Here is a 23,403-nt window from a genome sequence, read left to right as displayed (position 1 = left end):
AGGGGTCCACACACACCGCGGAGGAAGGGACAGCGCTTTCTCTCGCTCCCCGACTCACAAGCCCTCGGTACGCTCAGAGCCTGTGTTTGCGAGACAGTGAAAACCGTGCTCGGACCTGCCTCGGGACCTCAAACGGGAAGCCACACAGAAACCGTCTCCTTGCTGAATCTGTGATTTCGGGGAGGGGTGTCGCCTGCCGCAGCAGCGGACCCTCTGGTCCGAGCCAACGCGCACCTGCCTGGCGACTGCCACGGCTCCCGGGGGCGACGAGCTGGTTCTGTCTCCGTGCGGAACCGTGGGCGGGGCGACCTCGGCGGGAGAGCCCCCCCCCCCCGCCCCTGAGTATTAGGGTGACCTGCCTTTATTCTTACGCGAGCCTGGGAGCGGCCTCCCGAGGCGGGGAATTGCAGGCATGCTGGATGGGGCGTCTTTGCCGTTTAGCCTAGTTACACGCGGCTGGCGAGGAGACGCCGCCCAGGAGGTGGAATAATCGAGGACTAGTTATGAAGAGTTAACGTGACAGGGACACGGAGAGAGGAGCATTATTAGGTTACCCGGGGAGGCTCGGCGAACGGCCCACGGAACGAGCTGTCACCGCGTCCCGGAGAAAGCAGCAAGCTAGGGCTGGAGGATTCGTTTCAGGTTATTAGAATAACCTTCCTTTAAAAAAAAAATGATTTCCTAGTAAGTGTTGGTGTGTTTTCTCCTGAACAAAACCCTCGGGTGTTTTGCCAAGCGAGGAGGTGTGGCTGCCCTTTCAAAATGCCCGGTGCCGGTCGGCATGGAAGGTGCTGAAGCAGAGAAGCCATGAGGTCTCTGGTCTTGTGGAGACTCCTGCAGCCTGGAGGAAGGTGGTGGGGGCAGGTAGAAGGGACTTAAACTTCTTATTTCGGGCTGTTGCATTCATCTAATTCACTTCATGTGTCTTGTTGGACTCTCTCCCCATCTGTTTTCTCTACACTTGCCAGGAACAGTGCTTCCATAAAAGTGACTGTGCCCCCATCCTGCCTGAAATATTGTCAAGGCTCCTTACTGTCCTTCAAATAAAGACAAAAACACTTCTCCGTGGCCTGGTGCCCACAGCCCCCGCCCTGGTCCACTTGCCCATCGGGGGCTCCTGTGCACTGGTGCCCGTCTCAGACCATGGGAGCTCAGGAAGCCCTCGGACACCCAGAGCAACAACAGGGAAGGAACCTGGGCTCATGATGAGCTACGGGCAGCAAACCGCTTTAGGCTCCTACATGACATAAAAATAACCTTTTTAAAAATGTGCACTGCCTTCAGCAGGTCCCTTTCACAAGCTACCGACCCCCCCAAGTAACATCCCCCCCCCCATGAGTTCTTAACGCCATATGCTTCTTTCATACCATCTGCCAGTGTGGAAAAATTACACGCTATATTATTAGGTGAAAAAGGGAAGCGATGTTGTTTAATGCTAATGTGAGGGAGGAAATATATATGTGTGTGTGTGTGTGTGTGTGTGTGTTTTGCAAATGCATAAAATATCTTTGGAAGGGTCGTGTAAAAGTGCGAACTTTCACGACCTCCGGGCCGGGAGCTGGGTGAGCGCAGGCCTGGGGTAGAGGCTGTGTCATTTTGCCGACGCTTTGAGGCTGGAACCATGTGAATGGATCACCTGTCCCCTCCCACACACAGACGCAAAACAGATGGGAAGCTGTGCCTTCGAGAACTGACAAATCACCACACACCTTGGACCTCTGGGGCTGACTTATAAATGGTCAGAGCCAGGAGTAATCAAGCCACAGGCGCCCACAGGCTACGACGTCCGTCTCCGTCACCCCTCATCCGTTCAGGAGGCCCTGAGGTTGGGAACAAAGCCCGACCCAGCCAGCCACTGAGACTCCAACACGAGTGTGGCCGCGAGGATCCACCGGGGGACGAGCGGCATCGGGCACCCGGGAGAACACTGCTGGGATGACGTCCGACTCGGCGGACGCCGTGGCTCCGTGACCGACACGTGTCACCCACGGGAAAGAGAACTGTGCCTGGTCCCAGTCACCATGCGGGGAGTCTGGGCGGCTGTGCAAACACGTCAGGAAGGACCCGAGGAAGCTTCGCTCCATGGAAAACGCAAGAACCAACGCTCCCCGTGGGCCCTGAATGCAGACCAACTCCTTCAGTCCTGGCGGGTCCTTCACGGCGCAGGCACGGCCGTTATTTATGATCTCGTCTTCAGATCAGACAGATTTGGCATTTCCCCCGAAGGAATGAAGCCCGGAGAGCCAGGATTGGGGTGTAGAGGGGCCCTCCCTCGGGCCTGGGCTCACCCCTGGGCTTTGGGGAATTCTCGCTACTAGACCCCCAGCTGCTCGACCCGCCCAGGCAGGCGTAAGGAAGACTCGGGCAAAGGAGGAAGGTGAAGGGCAAAGAAGGCGCTTTTTTTTTTAAACCTCATGTGAGGATATTTTTTCCATTGATTTTTAAAGACAGTGGCAGGGAGGGAGGGAGAGAAACATCGATTGGTTGCCTCCCGCACTCTGACCAGGGCCAGGGATCGAACCTGCAACCCAGGTACATGCCCTTGACCGGGAATCGAACCCGCTACCCTTTGGTCCCCAAGCTGATGCTCTAACCACTGAGAAACACCGGCCAGGGCAGCACCTCCTGTCTCTAAATCCCTCCCCGCTCATGACTGAGTCGGGCCCTGTGTGCGAAGGATGCCCAGCCCGTAAGCAAGCCGCCTCTGGCCATTTCGGGGGTGGGGCACCGGGAGACGACACGGCCCCCAGGACACGCGCCTAGGTGAACGGCACACCTCAGCCTTGGGGACGCACAGTAGGACCTCGCTAACTTGTCTCTACTCCAAAGACCAGACAACAGCCCTCCAGCGTCGCTCCCCACCCTCCGCTCAGACGCCACACGGTGCCGCCCGACGTGAGGGCCGGGGGCCGAGCAGCTGCGCTGGGCCGTGGTGACCATGAGCGTCCGTCCGGCCTCTCAGGCGGACAGTGGGTCAGGAGGACCCGCATGGCGCCCGCGGTGGGAGGCGGCGCTTCATTACCTGTTGCGGGCGCTGGGCGCCAGGCGCTGGCACACGAGGGTGCTGGTGGTGTGCTTCCCGCCATTCCCCAGCTCCTGCCGGACGTCCCACTGCCGGGGTTCGCTGCTCCGGGCGCTCAGGACGTTCACCCCCTTCTTTACCTTGGCTCTGCAGGAAACACGGCAAGAGAGAGCCCAGGGTTAGCGCCCGGCCTTCCCGGGGGTGCTGCAATCACGTGTGTCTTTCTCGTTTCTCTTTTAAAAATATGTGTTTTTTTGGAGAGAGAGGAAGGAAAGAGGGAAGGGTGTCGGGTTTGATTCCGGTCAAGGGCACGTATCTGGGTTGCAGGTTCGAGCCCCGGCCCCGGTCCAGGCCCATGCGGGAGGCAACCAATGGACGCGTCTCTCACATCGACGTTTCTCTCTCCCCTCCCTCCCTTCCTCTCTCTGAAAATGAGTGAAAAACATACCCTCGGGTGGGGGTTAACAACACCAACAAAAGGTACAGGCCCTGGGGTTGCAGAGAAGAGGGGACGCTCCCCCCGGCCCGAGTGACCTGGGCGTCTCCGGTCCCGGGACGAGCGGCTCTAGAAGCCAGGGCGCTGATCCAAGTGGAGCCGCGTGTCAGACCCGCCACGTCCAAAGGTCAAGCCTGAGCCTGGAGCTGCAGCAGCCTCGGGCCTCGGCGGGCGCGTCGCTAACGTCGCGAAGACGGCCTGAGGGCCGCGGGAAGGGGCTACAGGCGGCAGACACCCCAGTGCTCCCGCGAAGGTGGGAGCCCAGGCCTCCCTCCCCCGTCCGTGTGGGTCGAGGACACACGGTCCCCGCAGCACAGCCCGCGGGGGCTCAGGTAAGACCCGGGATTCGCCGAACGCCCACAGGCACAGACACGCGCCTCCGCCCCCGCCCCGCAGTGGTTACGTCGAAGAGCTAAGGCTGGGGTCCAGGTCAAGCCGGAGATGAAATGCTTCTCAACGTAATGTTTAAAAAAGGTTTATAAAAGGTATCGTCGCGTCGTTTTTGCATAATTAAAACGCAGTGATGTATGTTTTTAATTTCGCTGGGAAGCGGAGCAGGAGCCTCAGCGGGGACTCGGTATTTGGCATTCGGTCCCGGGCTGTCCACCTGGGTCTCGGGCCCTGTGACCGACACGCGCTCTGTTCCCTCGGCGCAGGCCCCGGGCACCGGAACGGCGGTGGGGTGAGGGGGTGAGGGGTGAGGGATGAGGGGCGAGGGGGTGAGGGGTGAGGGGGTGAGGGGCGAGGGGTGAGGGGTGAGGGATGAGGGGCGAGGGGGTGAGGGGTGAGGGGTGGAGGTATGCGAGCGGAGAACGTTCACGACACCCACAGCACACAGACCCCGCTGGCTTCCTCCTGGCTTCCTCCTGTCTAAGCCACTGTCCGTAAACCTCCCGGGTTAATTGCAAAACAATTCGGACCAAAACCAAAGACTCACGGAACACAGGCCCAGGAGCTGCCGCTTTAACCTCACCAACTGCCATCACTTATTTCATTTTCTGCACAAATAAACGCAGCGGCCGGGAAATCACAGGCTTTATCCGCCAAGGCCCTGGAGGGCAGGGCTGGGCTTCGGCGCCCTCCGCTGGCTTCCGTCTGCGCCGCGTGAGACGTGGGTTCCGATGAGAGAGAAAGGCCATGGCTTAGCCACGCTTTCCCCCGGCGTCCCTCCCTGCAACTCGGTGCCACGTGCTCCCGAGGCCCCTGGCACGTGGGTACATCCTGGGCTTCAAGGCTGAGCTTGCGGGGCAGCTTCGTGCCCCTGGCGTCTGGGGAAGGCGTCCCTCCTGGGCGACGCCGAGCTTTGCATCAACCGTTGGGTCCCAAGAAAGCTGACTCCACCCTGGCGTCCTGGGGAGGCCGCTCACTCCCGACAGATTGATCGGCGGGAGGGTGCGTTGCGCCTTTTCAAACGTAGAAACTTTAAAGAATCTGATTACTTGGCGTGACCGGCCGGCGGGCACCCCGCAAAGCCGCCTTGGAGAAACGCTCGGCCCCTCCTCGCCCAGGCACATCCGTTGGAGACGCAGGTTTTCCAGAGACGCCTCCCGGAGGTTCCTGGGGCCTCTCACAGGCACGCGAGGGAGCGGAGCTCACGGGGTCCCATCCTTCCAAGGAGCCCCCGAGCGGCGAAGCCCCGGGCACGGGCTGATCTTATGAAAAGAAACAGGCCGAGCGGACACCCGGGCGGAGCTGCCAAGGCCTCAGCCTCCTCCCTCTCTCTCTGGACCCTAAAGTCCCATTATCGCCTTCCCGCCCGGTGCGCGCCCTTGTCTCAGGCACGGCGAGGGCTGCCTGCGGGTAAGAGACGGAGCAGGAGGGCGCCTGGGGCCGAGGCGCCCGCGTGGCTGGGAATCGCCGTGGTTGTAAGTATCAGAAACCAGCACAGACCGACTGGGGGGGAAGCGAGAAAGCAAACGTTTCGAGTTAATCCGGGGCCCATCGGGCCAGCAGGACCTGGACCGCCTCTGTCTGTCGGTCTGTCTGTCCGTCTGTCCGTTGGAGCTGTTACAGGAGAATACGATGAACCTCCGAACAAACAAGCGCACACACCGCTGCAGCTGCCGCGGAGCGAGAAGCTCGGCCAGGCCGGGGGCCGGGCGGCCTCCCCTTTCCTCGCTGCCTCCAGAAGACGTGATTCCCCCCGGGGAGAGCGTGAGGAGCGAGGCCCCGGGAGGCCACGGGAGCATTCCCGCTCCAGCTGTCGTGGCCCAGAACCTGGACAAGGAGCCGCATTGACCGTCCACCTTTCAACAACGCGGGAGGGAAAGAATGAAAGCTATTGCTCCGGCTCACGATGGTCGACGCGCCTTCTCCAAGCCCCAGGGCCAGGTAAGTGGGACCGAGCCGCGGGAAGCACCCGGGAGAGCGGAGCCCAGGGAAGTTCTGCGGAGGCGGCTTTCTGTTCGCCGGGCGGGCCGTCGGCCGGCGGGAACACAGCGGGTGGGTCTATTACGTCCGAAGGGTACTCCGCCCACGGTGAACTCGCAGGGGTCTCCGGAGAAGCAGAACCGAGAGGCTCTACGCAAATGTGCGAGAGGACATTCCTCATGGGGACTGTCCCGTGGGTGACGGGGCTGAGAACGCCCCAGGGCTGCTGTCCCGAAGCTGGAGAACCAGGGGAGCCGGGGGAAAGGTCAGCCTGGTCCAAAGGCCCGGTGGAGGCGCCGGCATCGTTCCTGGAGCCCGAAAACCAGAGGACCCGGAGCAGGGGAGGCCAAGGGCAGGAGAAGGTGACCGTCCCGGCTCAGGAAGAGAGAAAGAATTCGTCTTCCCTCCGCCTTTTGTCTTTTTTTTTTTTTTTAATGGAAAGGAAATATCTTTCCGTTGTATTTTATTTTTAAAAAATATGTTTTTATTGATTTCAGAGAGAGGAAGGGAGAGGGAGAGAGAAATACCCACCGCTGCTCCCACACGCCCCCTGCTGGGAGCCGGGCCCACAGCCCAGGTACGTGCCCTTGACCGGGAACCGAACCCGAGACCCTCGCCCCGTCCGCTCTTCTTCGTCGCTGCTGTTAGCCGGGTGAGGCGGTGACTTTCTAGGCTGCAGTAGAAAGTCACCACCCGGGGAGCGCTCTGACTCCCCGACATTGTTTCTCTTTTGATCTCACGCTCGGAGCAGCAGGAAAGTCACTGAACTGTGTGAGCTCCCGCCCGCGCAGGTACGGAGCCTAAAAATACATCCTCGAGACTCTGCAATTATTTCGCAGGTGCTGCGCGTCTCCGCCAGGGCCGGGTCCTCGCTACGTCGACAGGGAGATATAATGGCAGCCGGAGCTGTCCCCGGAGTCCCCAAGCCCCAGCCCCCCCCCCCCCGTCCACATCTCCCGCCCACAGTGTCCCGTGTCACTGTTTCTTCAGAGACAGCAGGACACGGAGAAGGAGGGGAGAACTGTTGTCAAGGAAACAGTTCTTCCAGCAGGAGGAAGCCTTTTAAAGTCCTACGGACGGACCCACGGCATCCGTGAGGCGGGAACCTGGAAAATCCACTCGGGCGGACGTTTGAGAGGCAGGAGCCCCGTGTGGGTGCGGACGGCTCTCCCCCTCAGGCCTGTAGGGCCCCGTCGGGTCAGTTTCCACCCGATTTAGCTCAGCGTCCAGCTCCCCGTGTTCCCGTTAATGACTTTTCTTATGCTGGAGAAATACGAGGTTTCCCCAGATCCCGCCTCGCTCCACGCGGTGCCCGGCCTGGCGACGTGAAGACGGGAATGAATGTCCAAGTAGGACCGTCACTTCCCCAAGTCAGACGATGTCACCCAGGCGCCAAAGGCGAAGCGGAGAAAACTGCCCTGGCCGGTGTGGGTCGGTGGGTAGGGTGTCGGCCCACACACCGGAGGGTCTCGGGTTCGATTCCCAGCCAAGGGTTGCAGGTTCAATCCCCAGCCCTGGTCAGGGCACCTGCGGGAGGCAACCAGTCGATGTGTCTCTCTCACATTGATATCTCTCTGTCTCTCTGTCTCCCTGACATTGATGTCTCTCTGTCTCTCTATCTCTCACATTGATGTCTCTCTGTCTCTCTCACATTGATGTCTCTGTCTCTCTGTCTCTCTGACATTGATGTCTCTCTGTCTCTGTCTCTCACATTGATATCTCTGTCTCTCTGACATTGATGTCTCTCTGTCTCTGTCTCTCACATTGATGTCTCTCTGCCTCTCACATTGATGTCTCTCTGTCTCTCTGTCTCTCTGTCTCTCACATTGATGTCTCTCTGTCTCTCTGTCTCTCTGTCTCTTTCACATTGATGTCTGTCTCTCTGTCTCTCACATTGATGTCTCTGTCTCTGTCTCTCTGTCTCTCTGACATTGATGTCTCTCTGTCTGTCTCTCTGTCTCTGTCTCTCTCACATTGATGTCTCTCTGTCTCTCTGTCTCTCCCTCCACTCTCTCTAAAAAGCAATGGAAAACATATCCTTGCATGAGGATTAACCAAAAAAGCAGGTGACAGGGACGTTCACAGCAGCTGCTTTGACACAAGACCTCGGAGAGTGAAACGAGCGGACGTGTGTCCAGACGCCAGTCGGGCTCCACCCCAGGCCGAGACGTCGCGGGGTGGACAGCCACCGCTTTCTGACTGCGTCTCCGCGAATTATCCTGTCTCCCCGTTTCCAAAGTGACACCAACCTACAGCGGGGGCACCTCCGTCTCCTCAACAGGGAGAGGAATGTCGGCGCCTCAGGGGACAGGCCATCATTTTTTTGCCACGACACCTCAGAGTCTGACCTTGAAGATTAGGAGCCATAAACACGACATACGGCTGCTATAAAACGACACGCGGGTGGAAATCAAAGTGAGGAGGAGGGGCCGGGGACGGCGCCGGGCCGTCCGTCCCTGTCACGGGCCCACGGTTGGGATTCCACCTGGTGGCGGGAAAGGGGAGCATTGGAGCCCGACCTCTGTGGTGTTTGTCCGCCTGGGCGCTGCTGACCTCGGGTGGGGGCTTTGCTGTGGGGGCTGCCCTGTGCATAGAAGCACTTGAGTGGCACCCCCCCCCCCGTTGCATTTTCACGGTCGCCGGCCAGGACATCGGATATGATTCTGATTAACCATTTCGATTTCCAGTGCAACCTTAGAGCCAGAGACACGGGGGCCTGGGACAGACTGACCAATCTCAGAGGGAAGGCGGGGCGGGGGGAGATTAACCAAAGAGCTTACATGCAAAACCCATGGACACACACAACCGTGTGCGGGAGGCCTGGGGGGAGCGGGAGGGAGGGGATCGATGGGGGGAAAAGGGGGGCATCTGTAACGCTTTCGGCAATAAAGGTACATTTAAAAAAAAACACAAGAAAGGGGGCAGAAGTGAGCCTCTGCTCATTTGCCACGCGATTTATTTATTTTTTCTTTAAGAATTGTGTTTAGAGATGGAGAAATAAACAAAGCTGTTTTTTTTTTTCCAATACACAGCTGAAGGCGAAACTGAAGATGGAAATGCGGCCGTGACCCCCGGCCGAGCGCCCGTGGAGCGCGTGTGCGCGTGGCCCTGCGCGGCTGTCAGGGGCGGGATGCGCTGACCTACTTGCTCGGAGGCGCCTCCCCCGCTGGCGTTTGGGGGAGTTCGCCGAGTGTCACAGCTCTGCCCAGGGCGACTCGCACAGCGAGGGGTGCTGCCCGCAGCTGGCGGTCCTCCTGGCCTCCCCAAGGCCGGCCCTTCATCTGAGCTGCTCTCTGCACCAGTAACACCCCCGCCTGCTGGCCAAGTGCTCAGCTGAGCAGGTGCACCCGGCCCTGCTCCCCCTGCACCCACTAGCGGCACCAGCGCCTGGCAGGTCACCCTGCCCGGCTGGGACCCTCTGCACAGTCAGGCCCCCCCATTGCCGCCGAGCCACCCCTTGTCCACTCTGCACACCGGACCGTCGGCAGCACTCCCACCCTGGTGACCATGAGGCCTCCCCCTCTCGTCCTTTGGCCTGCCAGCCCCAGGAGGGCAAGGACCAACGCGTGACGGGCTCACATCACGGTTAGTGAATCTGTGAATGGACAGACGGACACATGGACAGGTGCACGTGTATTTTTGCAGGTGGGGCCAGCAGAGACTGGTCCCTAAGGCAGCCGATCGGAGGCCGTGCAGGCGAGGACTCCGTGTGGGCATCCTGTCCTGTCCGGTCCCGTCCCCTCGCCCAGGCCCGCTTCTCTGCGGAAACCTAACGCGCGCTCGGCGGGGTAACCGGGCCTCTGCCGGGCAGCCCACAGACTGACAACAACGGGCAAACAACACGCGGCCCCGCTGGCTCGCGGCCCGGGGACCGCCCGCCTCGGGGTACCCGCCTCGTTTCAACATGAGCCGATCCAGCCCGGGCACCTGGGCGCCAGCCCGAGCCGGCACCGCCCTCATCTCAGAAGCCCCATCACGTCCACACGAGACGCGACGAGCTGGCGCTTTATTTTTCTTAGGAACATGAACTTCCTGCTGGTGCGGGGGCGTAAAGTTACGCGGGAGGGTTTTCTCTCCAAATCGGTGAGTGACGCTCGCAGCACACAGGCGGCTACTCCCGGGTGGGTGGGGTTTTCTCTTTTTATCCTGGCCCCGGGATATTTTCCCACTGCTTTTTAGAGAGCGTGGGGGAGAGCGAGAGTGAGAGAAACATCCGTGGGAGAGAGACGCGTCCACGGGTTGCCTCCTGCACGTGCTCCGACCGGGGGCCGGGGATGGAACCTGCCACCCAGCTGCGTGCCCTTGACCGGAATCGAACCCGGGACCCTTCAGTCCACCACCGAGGCTCTAACCGCTGAGCCACACCGGCCACGGCTGTCCCCCTTCCCTTTTGCGAATCATCTCCGGATATAAGACACGTCGAGGAACCCTCGGGAGAGAGGAATTTTCGTGTTCATTTCTGTTCTTTGCAGGCACCGGCCGTCCGGCCACGTTACTGTGTTTTCCCGTCTGGAGGTGCCGTTGGAACGGTCTTCCGTCCGCTTTGCTCCGTACGCAGGGGCTGCACTTAGTAGGTGCTTCATCAGTATCAACCAGGCGGGCGGATGGGCCCGTTAACGCCCTGGGGCTGCAGAGCCTCTAACTCCCCCCGTCAGGAACAGGCGCGCTGGGCTATGAACACCGTCCCGGGGGAGCCCTTGCCCATAAATCAATACTGTTTGCACAGACCCAGCGTGAGGCGCCTTCACATCTCGCTGGGCAGCACGATACGTGTTGGATGCTGTATTTATTTTCTGCCAAGTAACAATAGGTCTGATGACAAATGCGTGGCCCCGAACTGCCGGGACATCGAGGAAGAAAACCGCCTGATTAATCAGGCCCCCGAAACACGCAGCCCCCTCCTTCCGGGGCGGGAGCCGGGGTGGGGACACTCACAGAAATTAAAACGGGGGGGGGAGAAGGATCAATTTTCTAGGAACCAAGAAGTGCAGGGAGCTCGAGAGGCGTCAAAGGCCCACGTGTAGCCTTGATTTCAAGCCTGTTTTTTTTTTAATTTTTTAATTTTTTATTCTCACTCAGGGCAGCCAGAAAAAAAAAAAATATCACCTTCTCATTAATCACCGTATCCTGTCTTCCTCTGGCACTCACGGATAGAAAACAGAACTGTATAAATATAATACTTTTTAAAAGATGGTGGGTTTTGTGTTGTGTGGTTTTGTGTGTGTGTTTTTTCCCCCAAAAAGGAGAACACCTCAGTAGCCAAAAATCGACATTCTCAGCAAAAAAGTAAATGGCGAGGAACCAACGTCTCCGATACGGATGTTTCAATGGCTCTTTCACTGGCCGACCAGAGAGCTGCAAATGGGAAACTTCAGATCCATTTTTGTTTTCAATAAAAATCTTGTTCAACAGGGTCATGAATATTCATGATTTCGGCTGCCGTCCAAACGAAAACAAGAGGAGCCAAATGAAACAAGGGGAACAGAAAGGGAGCTCGCTCCGCGGCACGAAGGGTGGAAGGGCCAGGTTTTATGTGTTGGGGGCATGTGCTTCTGTTTAAAAAAAAAATTGACAATAATCGGGGCACAAAGTGTACCGGCGTCCACAGCAGCATTTATTTCTGTGTGGGTTTTTTAAGTAAATCTACCTCTTTTTTAAAATGTTTTTATTGATTTCAGAGGGGAAAGGAGAGGGCGAGAGAGAGAAACATCAATGATGAGAGTCACTGACCGGCCGCCTCTTGCTCGCCCCCTGCTGGGGATCGAGGAGCCTGCACCCGGGCCTGTGCCCCGACCGGGAATCGAACCCTGAACTCCTGGATCCCGGGTGGACGCTCCACCACTGAGCCACGCCGGCCGGGCAGCATTTCTTCAATTTCCAGCTATTTCCACACTGACGTTGCCACATGCGCTGCCCCTGAGAACCAACCATCACATTCATTACGTGTCGCCGTGTTTTTCCGGAAATGGATCCCGTCTGGTCTCTTCAGCTATTTAGCTTTAGGTCTTAGGTGGGACGCCCGCTGTTCCATAAGCTAATTATAATGTTCTCACGCATATTAACATAAAGGGTGGTTAGTAAAATAAAAGGTGGGTGTCCTGGTGGTAACTAAAGTCAGGTACGTGGCCAGGGGCACGGAGACTACACCTGCAGAAAGAATCGTCCACCTGCATGTCCGGCCGGCCTCCGACCCTTGGTCTCCCTGCAAAGAGTTTCCACGAGGAACCTTCCGGCGCCTGGGCGGGGAAGCCGCGCCCTGAGCCCGGAGCAGAGTCGCTGCTGTTCCCGAGACGCTGGGCTTATCTCGTGCTCGGATGGGTGCAAAGTGACACGCGCAGAGCCCAGCCCGATAAGACGGCGTCTCTCACCCTCCGTCCCAGGGGCCGCCGTTCCCGCCTCGCAAGGGGATGGAGATAGCATCAGGCAGACGAGCCTGCAGTTTCGTCCTGGCGACAGTCCAGACGGAGCCGGCGTCCTAATAAACTGTAAACAGACCCGGGGCCCAGGCTAATGAGCGGCTATCTGGACCGTTTCTGGCAGAGGAACAGGTTAACACGATTAACGGGGTGAAGCCGAGGATGAGGTCCACAGCGACGGCACCCCCAGCACAGGGCTGGACGGGAAACGCCTCCAGGGGTCCGGAGAGGGTGTCAGTAGCTGGGAAGGTCCTGGCGGGGCTGGGGGGTGGGGGGCTAAGAAGAAGCAGAGAACAAAGTGCCCCCCCCCCAGCAGCCGCACGTTGGCTCCGAACGATCGGAGTAGAGACCTGGGCTTAATTTTTCAGACCTTCTGATTTTTAGAGAGAAAACAGAAAAGCAGATTCTTCAATAAAGTGTGTTAGTGTTGACAATACTATGCAGGTTCAACAAAACCCAAGCCAGGTGCTAAGCGATGGTTTTATTTGTTTGTTTGTTTGTTTGCCGTGAATCTTCACCTGGGGGTGTTTTTTTCATTGATTTTTAGGGGGGGGGAGGCATCGACCGGTTGCCTCCTGCATGCGCCTCGACCGGGGCTGGGAATCCAACTTTCACCCCAGGTACGTGCCCTTGAGAGGGAATCGAACCCGAGACCCTCCAGTGTGGGCTGCAGCTCTAACGGCTGAGCCACACCGACAGAAAAACGGCTGAAACACTTTCCATCAGGCTGGTTCCTTTCATCGCGGCCAAACCGCGCTCAGGAGCTGGGGTTTTCCCTGCCACCGCCGCCGGGCAGTCCTCAACCCCACCGCCTACGGGAGAGGGTGCTCTCCTCGGCTTTTTTCACAGACCCCCAGAGCAAGGTGCCCTTTCTTGGACCCCCTGACCCCGGGCTCTCGATCCCGCAAACCGTGTCTGCACCGAAGAACTCAGAGCTGCAAAAAATCTCAGCGCTCTCCGAGTCCGATGGCGGTTCAGGGCAGAAAGGGAGAGACGGACCTCGTCTCGCCGACCTCGGGTCCGTTTCTGCCCTCTTCCCCACCCCCAACACAGGCAAAAGGTGAGGGCAGGGGAGCTGTCTGGCTCCACGTGGCCCCGGAGGGGCCCCGAGGGTCGGGAAAATCGCCGCTTCCTGAATATTTGCCCTCAAGCACCCACCCCCGTCTCCCACCCGGCGGCAGCCAAGCCTCCCGTGGGGCAGCCGGGCACCTACCTCAGGATGAAGAGGTCCAGGGTGGAGTTGCTGGCCACGGTGACGTAGGCGGTGACCACCTCCCCCTGTTTGGCCGGCCGGGAGGGCAGCCAGATGGCCACGTTGCCGTCCAGGCGCAGCTCGCTGAGCCGATCGCCGCTGTCCTGGGCCCGGTAGAGGCCCACGGCGCCGATCCTGCGCAGGTGGGACGTGGAGTCCTCCGGGCCGCCCCGCCCCGGGCGGATGGCATTGCCCTTCCTGGGGTCCCCGTCGGCGCAGTCCCCGCGCCCGTCCCCGGGGTGCACGGTGTAGTAAAGCTCCACGGCGCTGCCCTCGGCCGGGGCCGCCGCCTGCCTGCGCCCCGCCACCACCGCGGGGGCGCCGAACCAGCCCGGCGGCAGCCGCAGCTCGGCCACGCACAGCCCCAGCGCGCCCCGCAGGCGGCAGCCGCCGCGCACCTCCCGCGTCTCCCTGAAGGCGAACACGCGCAGGCAGGGCAGCCGCTCGCCGGGGCGCTCGGCCCAGTCGCGGCCCACGGCGTGGAACAGCACCTGCACGGCCGGCCGGCCCGCGTAGATCCTGTCCCGCAGGACGTGCGCCTTCAGCCTCCAGTCGAAACCGAACTTCTCGGCCGGGCCCAGAGAGTTCGAGGTGAGCGTGGGGTCCGGAGGCACCACCTTCTCCGCAGAGAAAGGCCCGTAGGTGGCATTGAGGAGCGGGGGCCTCGGGGCTCGGCGGGTGAAGAAGTGCCCCACGCGGGACCGCAGGCTGGAGTTGTGCGCGGGGTCGGGGTGGGCCTCCCGCAGGAAGAAGGAGGTCTCGGCTCGGAGGACCCGGAAGGTCACGGGCAGGTAGGGGGGCGGCGAGGAGGGCCTCTGGATGGCGTCGGCGACCCCGCGGCCCTCGATCACTGCAGGGGGTGGGGAGAGAGAAAGCGAGAGAGAAATGAGATGACGGCCGGGCTCCTCCGAAGCCCGAAGGTCCCCGAGCGACGCAGACGCCAGAGGTGGACAGTCTGAAGTCCACTTGGCTGGAGTGTCCGTGGTCCTCTGGAACCAGCCAGCAGGCGACTCTACCCGGCCCAGGCGCCTGCCACCCCCACCGTGGGTGCCCCCGGGAACGGCTCCCCTGGGCCGCGCGGGCCCCTCCTGCACCCCCACAGCACCGCTGGTGGCACCTGAACCCATCTCACATCCCGGGGAGCCCGGGTCCTGCAGACGAAGGAAGCAGAGGCCGTGTTACCAGCCTCGGTCGCGTTTCTTTCCTGACACTTTATCTCCTGGCGACAAGGAGGCCGTTTGTGGCCGCGGGGACGCTGGGCCCTGACGAATACCCACCCGCTCCGCCTGGCTCCCCGCCCGCTCGCTCGCTCTGCGTCTCTCAGAGAGACAGGATCGTTGAGTAATTTTTATTGATCTGGAAAAGTCCAATTTTGGTTTCCTACGGCCACGGGAGAGGGGTCGGGCGTCGGCTGACAGCTGCCCCTTTCGATCGGCCACCGGCTGACAGCAGGCTCATGGGCCGGCTCCCTTCCCGCGGATCCGTCTTCTGTCAGCGGCGGGGACACGGTGCCCTCACGGTATCAGCGGTTCGCCCGGGAGCCCGACTGCGGAGCCACGGCCGGAAATTGGGTCTGTGAGATTCTGAGATAAGGGGCCCAGGAGACGTCCCCTGTCGCCGAGCGAGGCCTCAGCCGAGGTGACGAGTCGCCGCCATCCTGACCCCCCCTTTGGGGCGTCGACCGCGACGGAGCCTTAGGGCTCTCAGGGCCGCGAGGGGAAGGACGGGGCAGGCCAGGGAGGGCGGACAGACGGGGAAGGATTCGGGGGGGGTCTGAGCAAAGGGTCAGTGGGGAGAAGGCTTGTGCCCGGCTGTGTGCGGCGGGGGAGTCGGGCTAGGAAGGGGCACCGGGGCCAGAGTTTACCCTGAATGGGGTCAGCAGCAGATGCCCAGCAGGTACCTTGGTGGAAAGACTAGGTTCCGCTTTCCCCTTCATTGCGATAGGATAAAACTAAGCGTCCCTGGCCCGGCCGGCGTGGCTCAGCGGTTGAGCATCGACCTAGGACCCAGGAGGTCAGGGTTCAATCCGGTTGGGGCACAGGCCCGGGTTGTGGGCTCGATCCCCAGCAGGGGGCAGCCGGTCAGTGGCTCTCGTCATGGATGTTTCTGTCTCTCTCTCCCCCTTCCTCTCTGAAATCAATTTTCAAAATAATTTTTTAAAAATAGGTGAGAAAAAAAAATCAGAACTCAACAAAAAGTCCGGTATTGCGGCTCCCGGGCACGCTGGGCCTCGTGCTTGGGGTCCCCACCTCGGCTCCCTGAGCGACACGTGGGCCTGCGCTGAACCGCGATCGTGTTTCCCTTGGAGCCACCTCGGCTCGGCTCGGGGGCAACGCCGCGGGCCGAGGGTGCGGAGGGGTTTCCCTCCCCGCGTGGGTGATTTAGGAACGCTCGCCAGGCGCAGGAGGCCTCCCTCTCTGCTAAATGTGCCCCATCCTCTCTCGTGTCTGGAAACAGAGGCAGCTTGATAAACGGGCACCTTCATCCCAGTGCCCTTCTGAGCAGGGCCCGTCTCCCGCTCAGGCCCCACGGCGCCGTTTGCAAATTTCTCCTTTAAATGACCAGGCACCGGCCCTGGCCGGTGTGGCTCAGCGGGTGGAGCATCAGCCCGCACACCGAAGGGCCCCGGGTCCAAGTCCCGGGTAGGGACACGTACCTGGGTTGCAGGTTCGATTCCCAGCCCAGGTCAGGGCGGGAGTGGAAGGCGCCCAACTGATGTCTCTCTCTCTCCCGTTTTCCACTCTCTCTAAAAAATCAATGGAAAAAATATCCTCAGGTCAAGATTAATGAACAGAAAAAAAAAAAAAGTGAAGCCATTCTTTGTGTGGGGGCCGTACAAGAGCGGAGGGTGGGCCGGGTTTGGGGTGAGACCCGGGAGACGGACCACGCGTCTCCCACGGACGACGGCGACCTCGGAGCTCCCTTCAGGGGGGCTCAGTGCGAATCCCACCCCAGGTTCGCCTCACTGATCCCAGATGCAAACACTGTGCCCCTAAAACTGTTCCAAAATGAGAGCCAAAAAAAACCCAACAACAACAAACCAGCAAACGAAAACCTGACCAGCCAGGAGAAGCGGGTTAGCTCGCGTCCCGCGGACCTTAGGAAGTCGCGCCTGCCGCTCGCCCAGCCCGTGGCCGGAGGACGTTTCACCGTCTTTTCAGAGGGAGGCATTTATTTATCGCAGATGGTGGCGGTGCTTACGAGGAAGCCGGACATTGACGCCGAGAGCCCCATTAGCTCCGTTCACGCCAATAAAAGGGAACAGCCTTCCCGTTCCCTGCGATGCTCTTTCTCCTCACAGGTAAAGAGCTGATTTTTAATATGGTCCACGTAACCCTCCCTGCTAATTACGGATAATTTTTAAAAAAACACACAAAACCTCCGCGTCCCGTCGAGTCACCCCCCTCGCCCCCACGTGGAGTCTTGTCGGCCGCGAGTTCGCATCTGTGGTCCGGCTCCGATGTACCCGCGCTCGGCGCAATTACACTAATGAGAAGTCTTGGGATCGGAGGCGGAAAATGCCTTCCTGATGGTGGAGTAAACAAAACAGAGGGAGAATACGTGCGAAGATGAAAGGTTTTTTTTGTCTTTCCTGGCACAGCCTTGAACACCCCGCGTTACGAAACCGGGCGTTGAAGTGGAGCCGTCGGGGAGGGTGGAGCGTCACGGGCGAGGGTTCCAAAGCGATCGGGAGAAAATACCCCTTAAGTGGAGGGTGACCGCTTAGCCTCACGCACCCTGCGTTCCTGATGCGGGAGGATGGTAACGGTGACGCCGACCGACGACCGTGGGCCGCCCATGGGCCCAGGTCCCGCCCCCCACGCATCCAGCTCACGCTCTCAGCAGCCCTAGTGCGAGGTCCTCCTGTTGTCTCTGATACATAAGGAGACTGAAGCCCCAGAGAGGTTAAGTGACTTACACAAGGTCCCCCAGCTAGGAGCACGCAGCTCAGGATCTGAGCTCGGGACTCATGTGCTATATTCTACCTTTAATGTGTTTTTTAAAAAAAAATTGATTCTAGAGAGAGAGAAAAACATCGATGTGTGAGAGACACATCGATCGGCTGCCCTGACCAGGGATCGAACCTGCAAACCAGGTCCGTGCCCTTGACCGGGAATCGAACCCGCAACCCTTCGGAACATGGGCTGGTGCCCTAGCCGCTGGGGCACACCGGCCGAGGGGGAATGTGTATTTCTAACAAGCTCTCGGGTGATGCTGCTGGTCGGGGACCCCACTTTGAGAACTCACATTGGGGGGGGTGCAGCTGCTGCAAATAACAGCTGCAACCTAACACCCTGGGGGGCCAGAGGATGCTCGGCCTCCAACAGAGACCCCACCTCGGTTTCCATCCGCTTCCGCCCTCCCCCCCCATATCCTCACCGCTATCCTCACACTCCCCAAAATGATCGCTGTTTATCTGCTGGTCTCTTTGCTTAAGTGTCTCTCTTCTCCTGCTAGACAGGGAAGCCCGTGAAGGAAAGTTCTCTCCGAGGCCCAGGTCACTGTCCAGGACAGGGGAGCCCTCCCTGAGTATTTACAGGTTGAATAAGTGAACAAATGAATGAACCACCAGCCGCCAGGCCCCTGAGAGCCCTGAACTAATTTGCACCTCCTGCCAGCATCTCCGGCCTCGGTCCCTCCCAGGGACTCTGGTTGCTGGTGCCGGGAGCCACCGAGCCTGACAACGTCCCTCATGTCACATCCTCTGGCTGCCGGTGTGGACTTTTTTTTAGAGCTGCCTCCTGCAAATTCACTGTCGGGTACATGTTCAGGCACCTGCCACTGTTTTCCTCAAGCTACGTGTGAAGACAACACTCTATTAAAAAGTGGAAACAAGATATTCCCCATCATCGCATCAAACCAGGTTGGAGGAAACAGTGGAAAACAGGCGTCGGGGAGAGGAGAGCTCAGTCTGCAGCCAGGCCATTAAACCTCCTTCCTGGGCGGCCCTCTGAGCAGCCTCGGGGGCAGCAATAATGAGGCCACGGGGGCGGCCCACACGTGGCTCACGTGGCTGTCTACCAGTAGCATGCATGTCACCACAGAGAGGCTGGTCGGGCCACGAGGGAGCGTCTGTTAGTGGAGGCTCTAAGCTGGACCCACGGTGGCCCCAATGGCCCTCAGGTTCATGACCCAGGGAGAGAGGGAGGGAGGGAGGGAAGGTGGGAAGGGGGAGGGAAGGGGAGAACTGGCAATTTTTTGAAATTAAAAAGCAAACGTGTACATTTGGATTCTTAGTTTCTTTTGAGAAATTGGATTTGGGGGCAAGACCAGGCTGGTCTGCCTGCCGGCAGAAAATTGACCGATTGCTTCACAAGAAATAAAAATTGTAACCCTGCGCGTGGTGATGGATGTTAACTAGTTATTGTGGTGATGGTTTTGCAGTGGATACAAATATCAAATCATTACATTGTACACCCAGAACTAACGTCGCACGTCCATTGTATTGCAACAAAGAAACAACCCTCCTGCGTCTCGTCTGTCGCCTCCATTCCACAGACCGGTGGAGTGAGGCTGGGAGGTGAGCTCATAATTTGCAGGCCCACGGGATTCCATCGGGGATCCAGCCAAATTGCAACCCTCCCTTTTCATAACCTTCTGCCGCCAGCATCTGCAGAGGGTGGAGGCCACAGCCCGTGGGGTTCCCAGGTGGTTCATAAGTGACAAAAGTCAAGATTGGAGGCTGTGTCCTGAGCCTGGACTGGGAACCGGGGACACCATGGCACAGGCGTGAGGAGTGGGTGGGGCCCAATCCTGCTGGGGTGTCTGTGTCTTTGGTATTTTAGGCCCTTTCAAAAGAGCACCCACAGCTTCAACTGGGCCAAAGATCTTTCTCTATAGACTAAGCCCCCCCCCCTTGGCTCTTGTGTTTGGCATTTAGCTCTGAGTGTGCTTCCCCAGAGGTGTCCCAAAAAAGCAGGGCAGGGTCCGCTCTTAGCCTGGGCTGGACCGATGCACGGCAGACCCTCATCTCTCGAGATTCCATGTTCCCGGGCCCACCTCCCTGCTCAGGTTTACCTGTAGGGTCTGATCAATGCTGACGGGGCTTTCGGGTCGTTGGTTGGGAGGCCGAGTGGAGGAGACCCAGCGGCCTGCAGCGTGGTCCCACCTGAGACCAGTGGAGAGGACACTGGTCTTCTTGTCGCAGCTCCCAGGCCATGTATATACCCAGTGTCCTCTCCACGGTCCGTTTCATGCCATGATTTCCCCCTTTTTGTGCTTTCTGATGAGTTATTTTCCTGACGCGCTGGTGGGACTGCCCACGAGCCCGCGACGTGCCTTCTGGGAAGAGCTCGCATGTCAGAGGCGCGGCCATGGGCCCCGAGGCGCGCTGCTGTTCGGAGCTAATGACTCGACACTGTGCTAAATCAGGTGTCTTGAAACAGAAACACGCAGGAAATCAGGTTCCCTATCGACCGGGTGATGGAAACATGGTCCCACGGGCGCGCAGAAACCCAGCGGCGTTTCCTCGGAGTAACCGACGGCTCGGTTTTCACTGCCCCCCCCCGACTCGTGGCGACGTTGGAGACCATAATTACTGCGAAAAGCAAGAGCGGAGAGACCCGGCTGCGCTTCTCACCAGCCTCCCCGCCTCGGAAAAGGTGGCAAGTTTCAATAATACATTTGCTACAATGTTATTTAAAATCCTCCGGCGCGCTTCTTGCGATGAGCGAGCGACGCCCAAGGCATCGCGGACCCTCTGCCGAAGAAGCAATTCCGGGAACGAGGGAAGGGGGAAGGGAGGTCACCGCTCAGAGACCTGCTGTGGTACCTTCTGCAGATGCTCTAATTTAATTCGCACAAACATCTGGGCAGATGCCCCAAGGCCCCTACTATGCACCAGGCACCATTCTGGGCACTGAGCAGGGAACCAAAGAGACGGGCTCGGCCTCCGGGAGTCACTTTCTACGGGGAGATGACAACAGAGAGTAAGCAAGCACAGCACATAGTAGGTCCGATTTTATAAATGCATCGGAGTAAGGTAAGGGCTATCAGAGGGGCAGCAGTTGGTGTGATTGTTTCTTCTTTAACCCTCACTCGAGGATATTTTTCCATAAGGGAGGGAGGGGGAGAGAGAGAAACATCGATGTGAGAGACACGCGCCGACTGGCTGCCTCCCGCCCGCTCCCTGACCCGGGCCGGGGATTAACCCTGCAACCCAGGTGTGTGTTCTTGTCCGAGAATCGAACCCCTGACCCTCTGGTCCCCCGGTCGACACTCTAACCACTGAGCCGCGCTGGCCAGGGCCCCAACACTTTTTGTTTTTTTTGGTGTTTTGAACACCTTCTATGGCCAGAGCACTGCTCGAGCTTTCGAAGTCCTCCAAGTCCCTAAATAACGTTCGCCACGCGACTGGCCTTTTATAAGCCGAGTCGCACGTAGGCACACAAGCCCTGAGACCCCTGCAACCTGAGCGGCTTGTCCGATGCTCCAAGTTCATGAGTTTTTTCAGCCCCTTCATTCCCTAAGCCCACGTCGCTCATTTTCAATTTTATAACAAGCACCACATGATTCTTTCGGTATCGACGTCGGTATTTCGCCATGAGGGATATCGGAACGGCTTTTTTCCCCTGTCGAGACCTTGAGTGAGCCCGGCTGCTGTGGCTCAGCAGTTGAGTGTTGACCCTTGAACCAGGAGGTCACGGTTTGATTCCCGATCCGGGCTCATCCTCGGGTTGCGGGCTCGATCCCCAGCAGAAGCATCCAGGAGGCAGCCGATCAATGACTCTCATCATTGATGTTTCTCTCTCTCTCCCTCTCCCTTCCTGTGTCTGAAATCAATTTTTTAAAAAAAAGATCTTGAGTGAAATCATCAAAGACAGTTTATTGTGAGCCAAGGAGAAAAGTTTTGGATTCCTAGTGAAACACCCCAGAATACATTCTATCAGCAGTTTCAAAACGTGGACCCCGAGACCTTCCTAAATCAAAAGGGAAAAAACCATCGTCTTCTCCGATGCACCTGGTTACTCGCAGCCCAGGAGCTAATTAGGGCGGACGGCGGCTGTGTTTCTTCGGTTGGCTTCCTTCTAAGGATCCGCAACTGGTGATTTCAAACATCCTCCTCGTGATTACGGCTTCCTGGTGATTAGCAGCTGCGAAGTCGTCTCCATCGGGCTTCACTTTCCCCCTCCCCCCGGAGGGAAAACGGAAAGCGCTGCCCAGCAAACCCCAATTCCGACTGGGAGCGAGATCCCCACGGCCTCCGGCCGCCGAGGCCCCGCACGGTCTGCGGTCTGCGCTTGGTCTGGTTCCGCAGACTCGCCTCCTGAATCTCCCGGCCGCTTTCTACACGACAGATCCGGTGGTCACTGTGGTCCTCCCTGGACACGCCCAGCGGTCCTGCCTCAGATCCACCCCCCACCGCTCCTGGGATCTCACACACACACTCACACACTCACACACTCACACACACACTGGTTTTTCTTTTATTTTCTTTTTTGTGAATCCTTACTCAAGGATATTTTTTCCATTGATTTTTTGGGGGGAGAAGAGGGTGGAAGGGAGGGGAGAGGGAGGGAGGGAGAGAGAAATATCAATGTGAGCGAGACACATCAACTGGTTGCCTCCCACACTCACCCCAGGCTAGATCCTGCCACCCAGGAGTCGAACCCGCAGCCCCTCAGCGCTCGGGCTGGTCCTCCAACCACTGAGACACAGACACTCCTTCAAGCGCCTCATCCCCATCAACCGGCTCTCAGCTCCCTTGTCACCGTCGCCTCCTCAGGCAGGTGACACATCGACTCCTATAAAATGGCTTCAAGCAAATTGCACCGAGGAGTGGGCGGCTTAGGGGAGAAATTCAGCCTGGGGGGGGGGTGGTTCAGACGCATAAACACGGTGTTTTAGAGACGAAGCCTCCCCCCCTTCGGTTCTGATAAAGCCCCGAGCTCGCTGTCATCCGCGGGCAGCGCTGGGGCACAAGTCCGGGTGTCAGCATTTTGTTTACGAAGCTTTTCCGTTCAGCTTCCCTCCCAACCCACGCGGCCCCGTTGCTTCATCTTTCTTATTTTAACTTATTTAATCTTCCTGTCTTGTCAGCATCTTTGAGAGTCTTTTTTTTTTTTTTTTTTGGAGCAAAACAGAGTATAAGAAATTAATAAATGGGCATTCAGATATTTATTGTGCCGGGGAGCGGGGGGCACGTGGCCCATCCTGCGGGGGATAATTGCTCGTATCCATCACCGAGGGCGCGTCCCCCGCCAGCCCACCCTCTCCTCCCTCCTCGGATGTTCCTTTCATCCTGAGATCTCTGTCCCCTCCGTCTCCGTCTCTCCCCCGCTCTGGAGCATAATTTATAACTTGGGTGGAAGTCAAGATGCTTCTTGTCGCAGGAAGCAGCGAAGTTGGACCAGCTCTCGAATTGTGCTGCACACGCGCGTGAGCACACACGGCCACTGAAAACCATCGCATCGTATACCCGACGGGTGCATTTTACAGGATGCAAATCACACTTCAATAAAATTGTTTAAATGAAAGAGAGAGACAGAGACACAGAGACACAGAGACACAGAGAGAGAGACAGAGAGACAGAGAGAGACAGAGAGACAGAGACAGAGAGACAGAGAGAGACAGAGACAGAGAGACAGAGACAGAGAGGGAGAGACAGAGAGACAGAGAGAGAGACAGAGAGACAGAGACAGAGAGACAGAGACAGAGAGGGAGAGACAGAGAGACAGAGAGAGAGACAGAGAGAAAGGTGCCAGCCCTTGGACCCTCCGTCCTACCACCTGGACAGTCCCAGTGGCAAGGTCATGTCCCGCCCCACACAGATCCAATGAAAACCCAGGACGGCTCTGATTGGTCGGGCCTGCGTTACAGGCTCCTCTCTGGACCAATCGCTTTGGCC

At 58.7% G+C, this 23,403-nt stretch overlaps 1 protein-coding gene across 4 annotated transcripts in view; it reads right to left on the bottom strand.

Annotated features, from left to right (window-relative positions):
- Positions 1-23,403, bottom strand: part of TMEM132C (transmembrane protein 132C) — a 90,537-nt gene that overhangs the window by 31,329 nt on the left and 35,805 nt on the right. For all 4 annotated transcript variants that reach the window (XR_015716243.1, XR_015716242.1, XM_087828618.1 and 1 more), the window contains exons 2-3: positions 13,518-14,406; positions 3,023-3,169 (exon numbers count right to left, since the gene is read on the bottom strand). Coding sequence is in view for 2 of the 4 variants with exons in the window: in XM_087828618.1 (XP_087684744.1) it covers positions 3,023-3,169; positions 13,518-14,406 (1,036 nt within the window). In the remaining 2 variants the exon portion in view is untranslated. The remainder of the gene's footprint in view (positions 1-3,022; positions 3,170-13,517; positions 14,407-23,403) is intronic.

This window comes from Miniopterus natalensis, chromosome 20 (genome assembly GCF_054644295.1).
Source record: "Miniopterus natalensis isolate mMinNat1 chromosome 20, mMinNat1.hap1, whole genome shotgun sequence".
NCBI classification, from domain to species: Eukaryota; Metazoa; Chordata; class Mammalia; order Chiroptera; family Miniopteridae; genus Miniopterus; species Miniopterus natalensis.
This window is presented reverse-complemented; position numbering and strand designations above follow the sequence as displayed.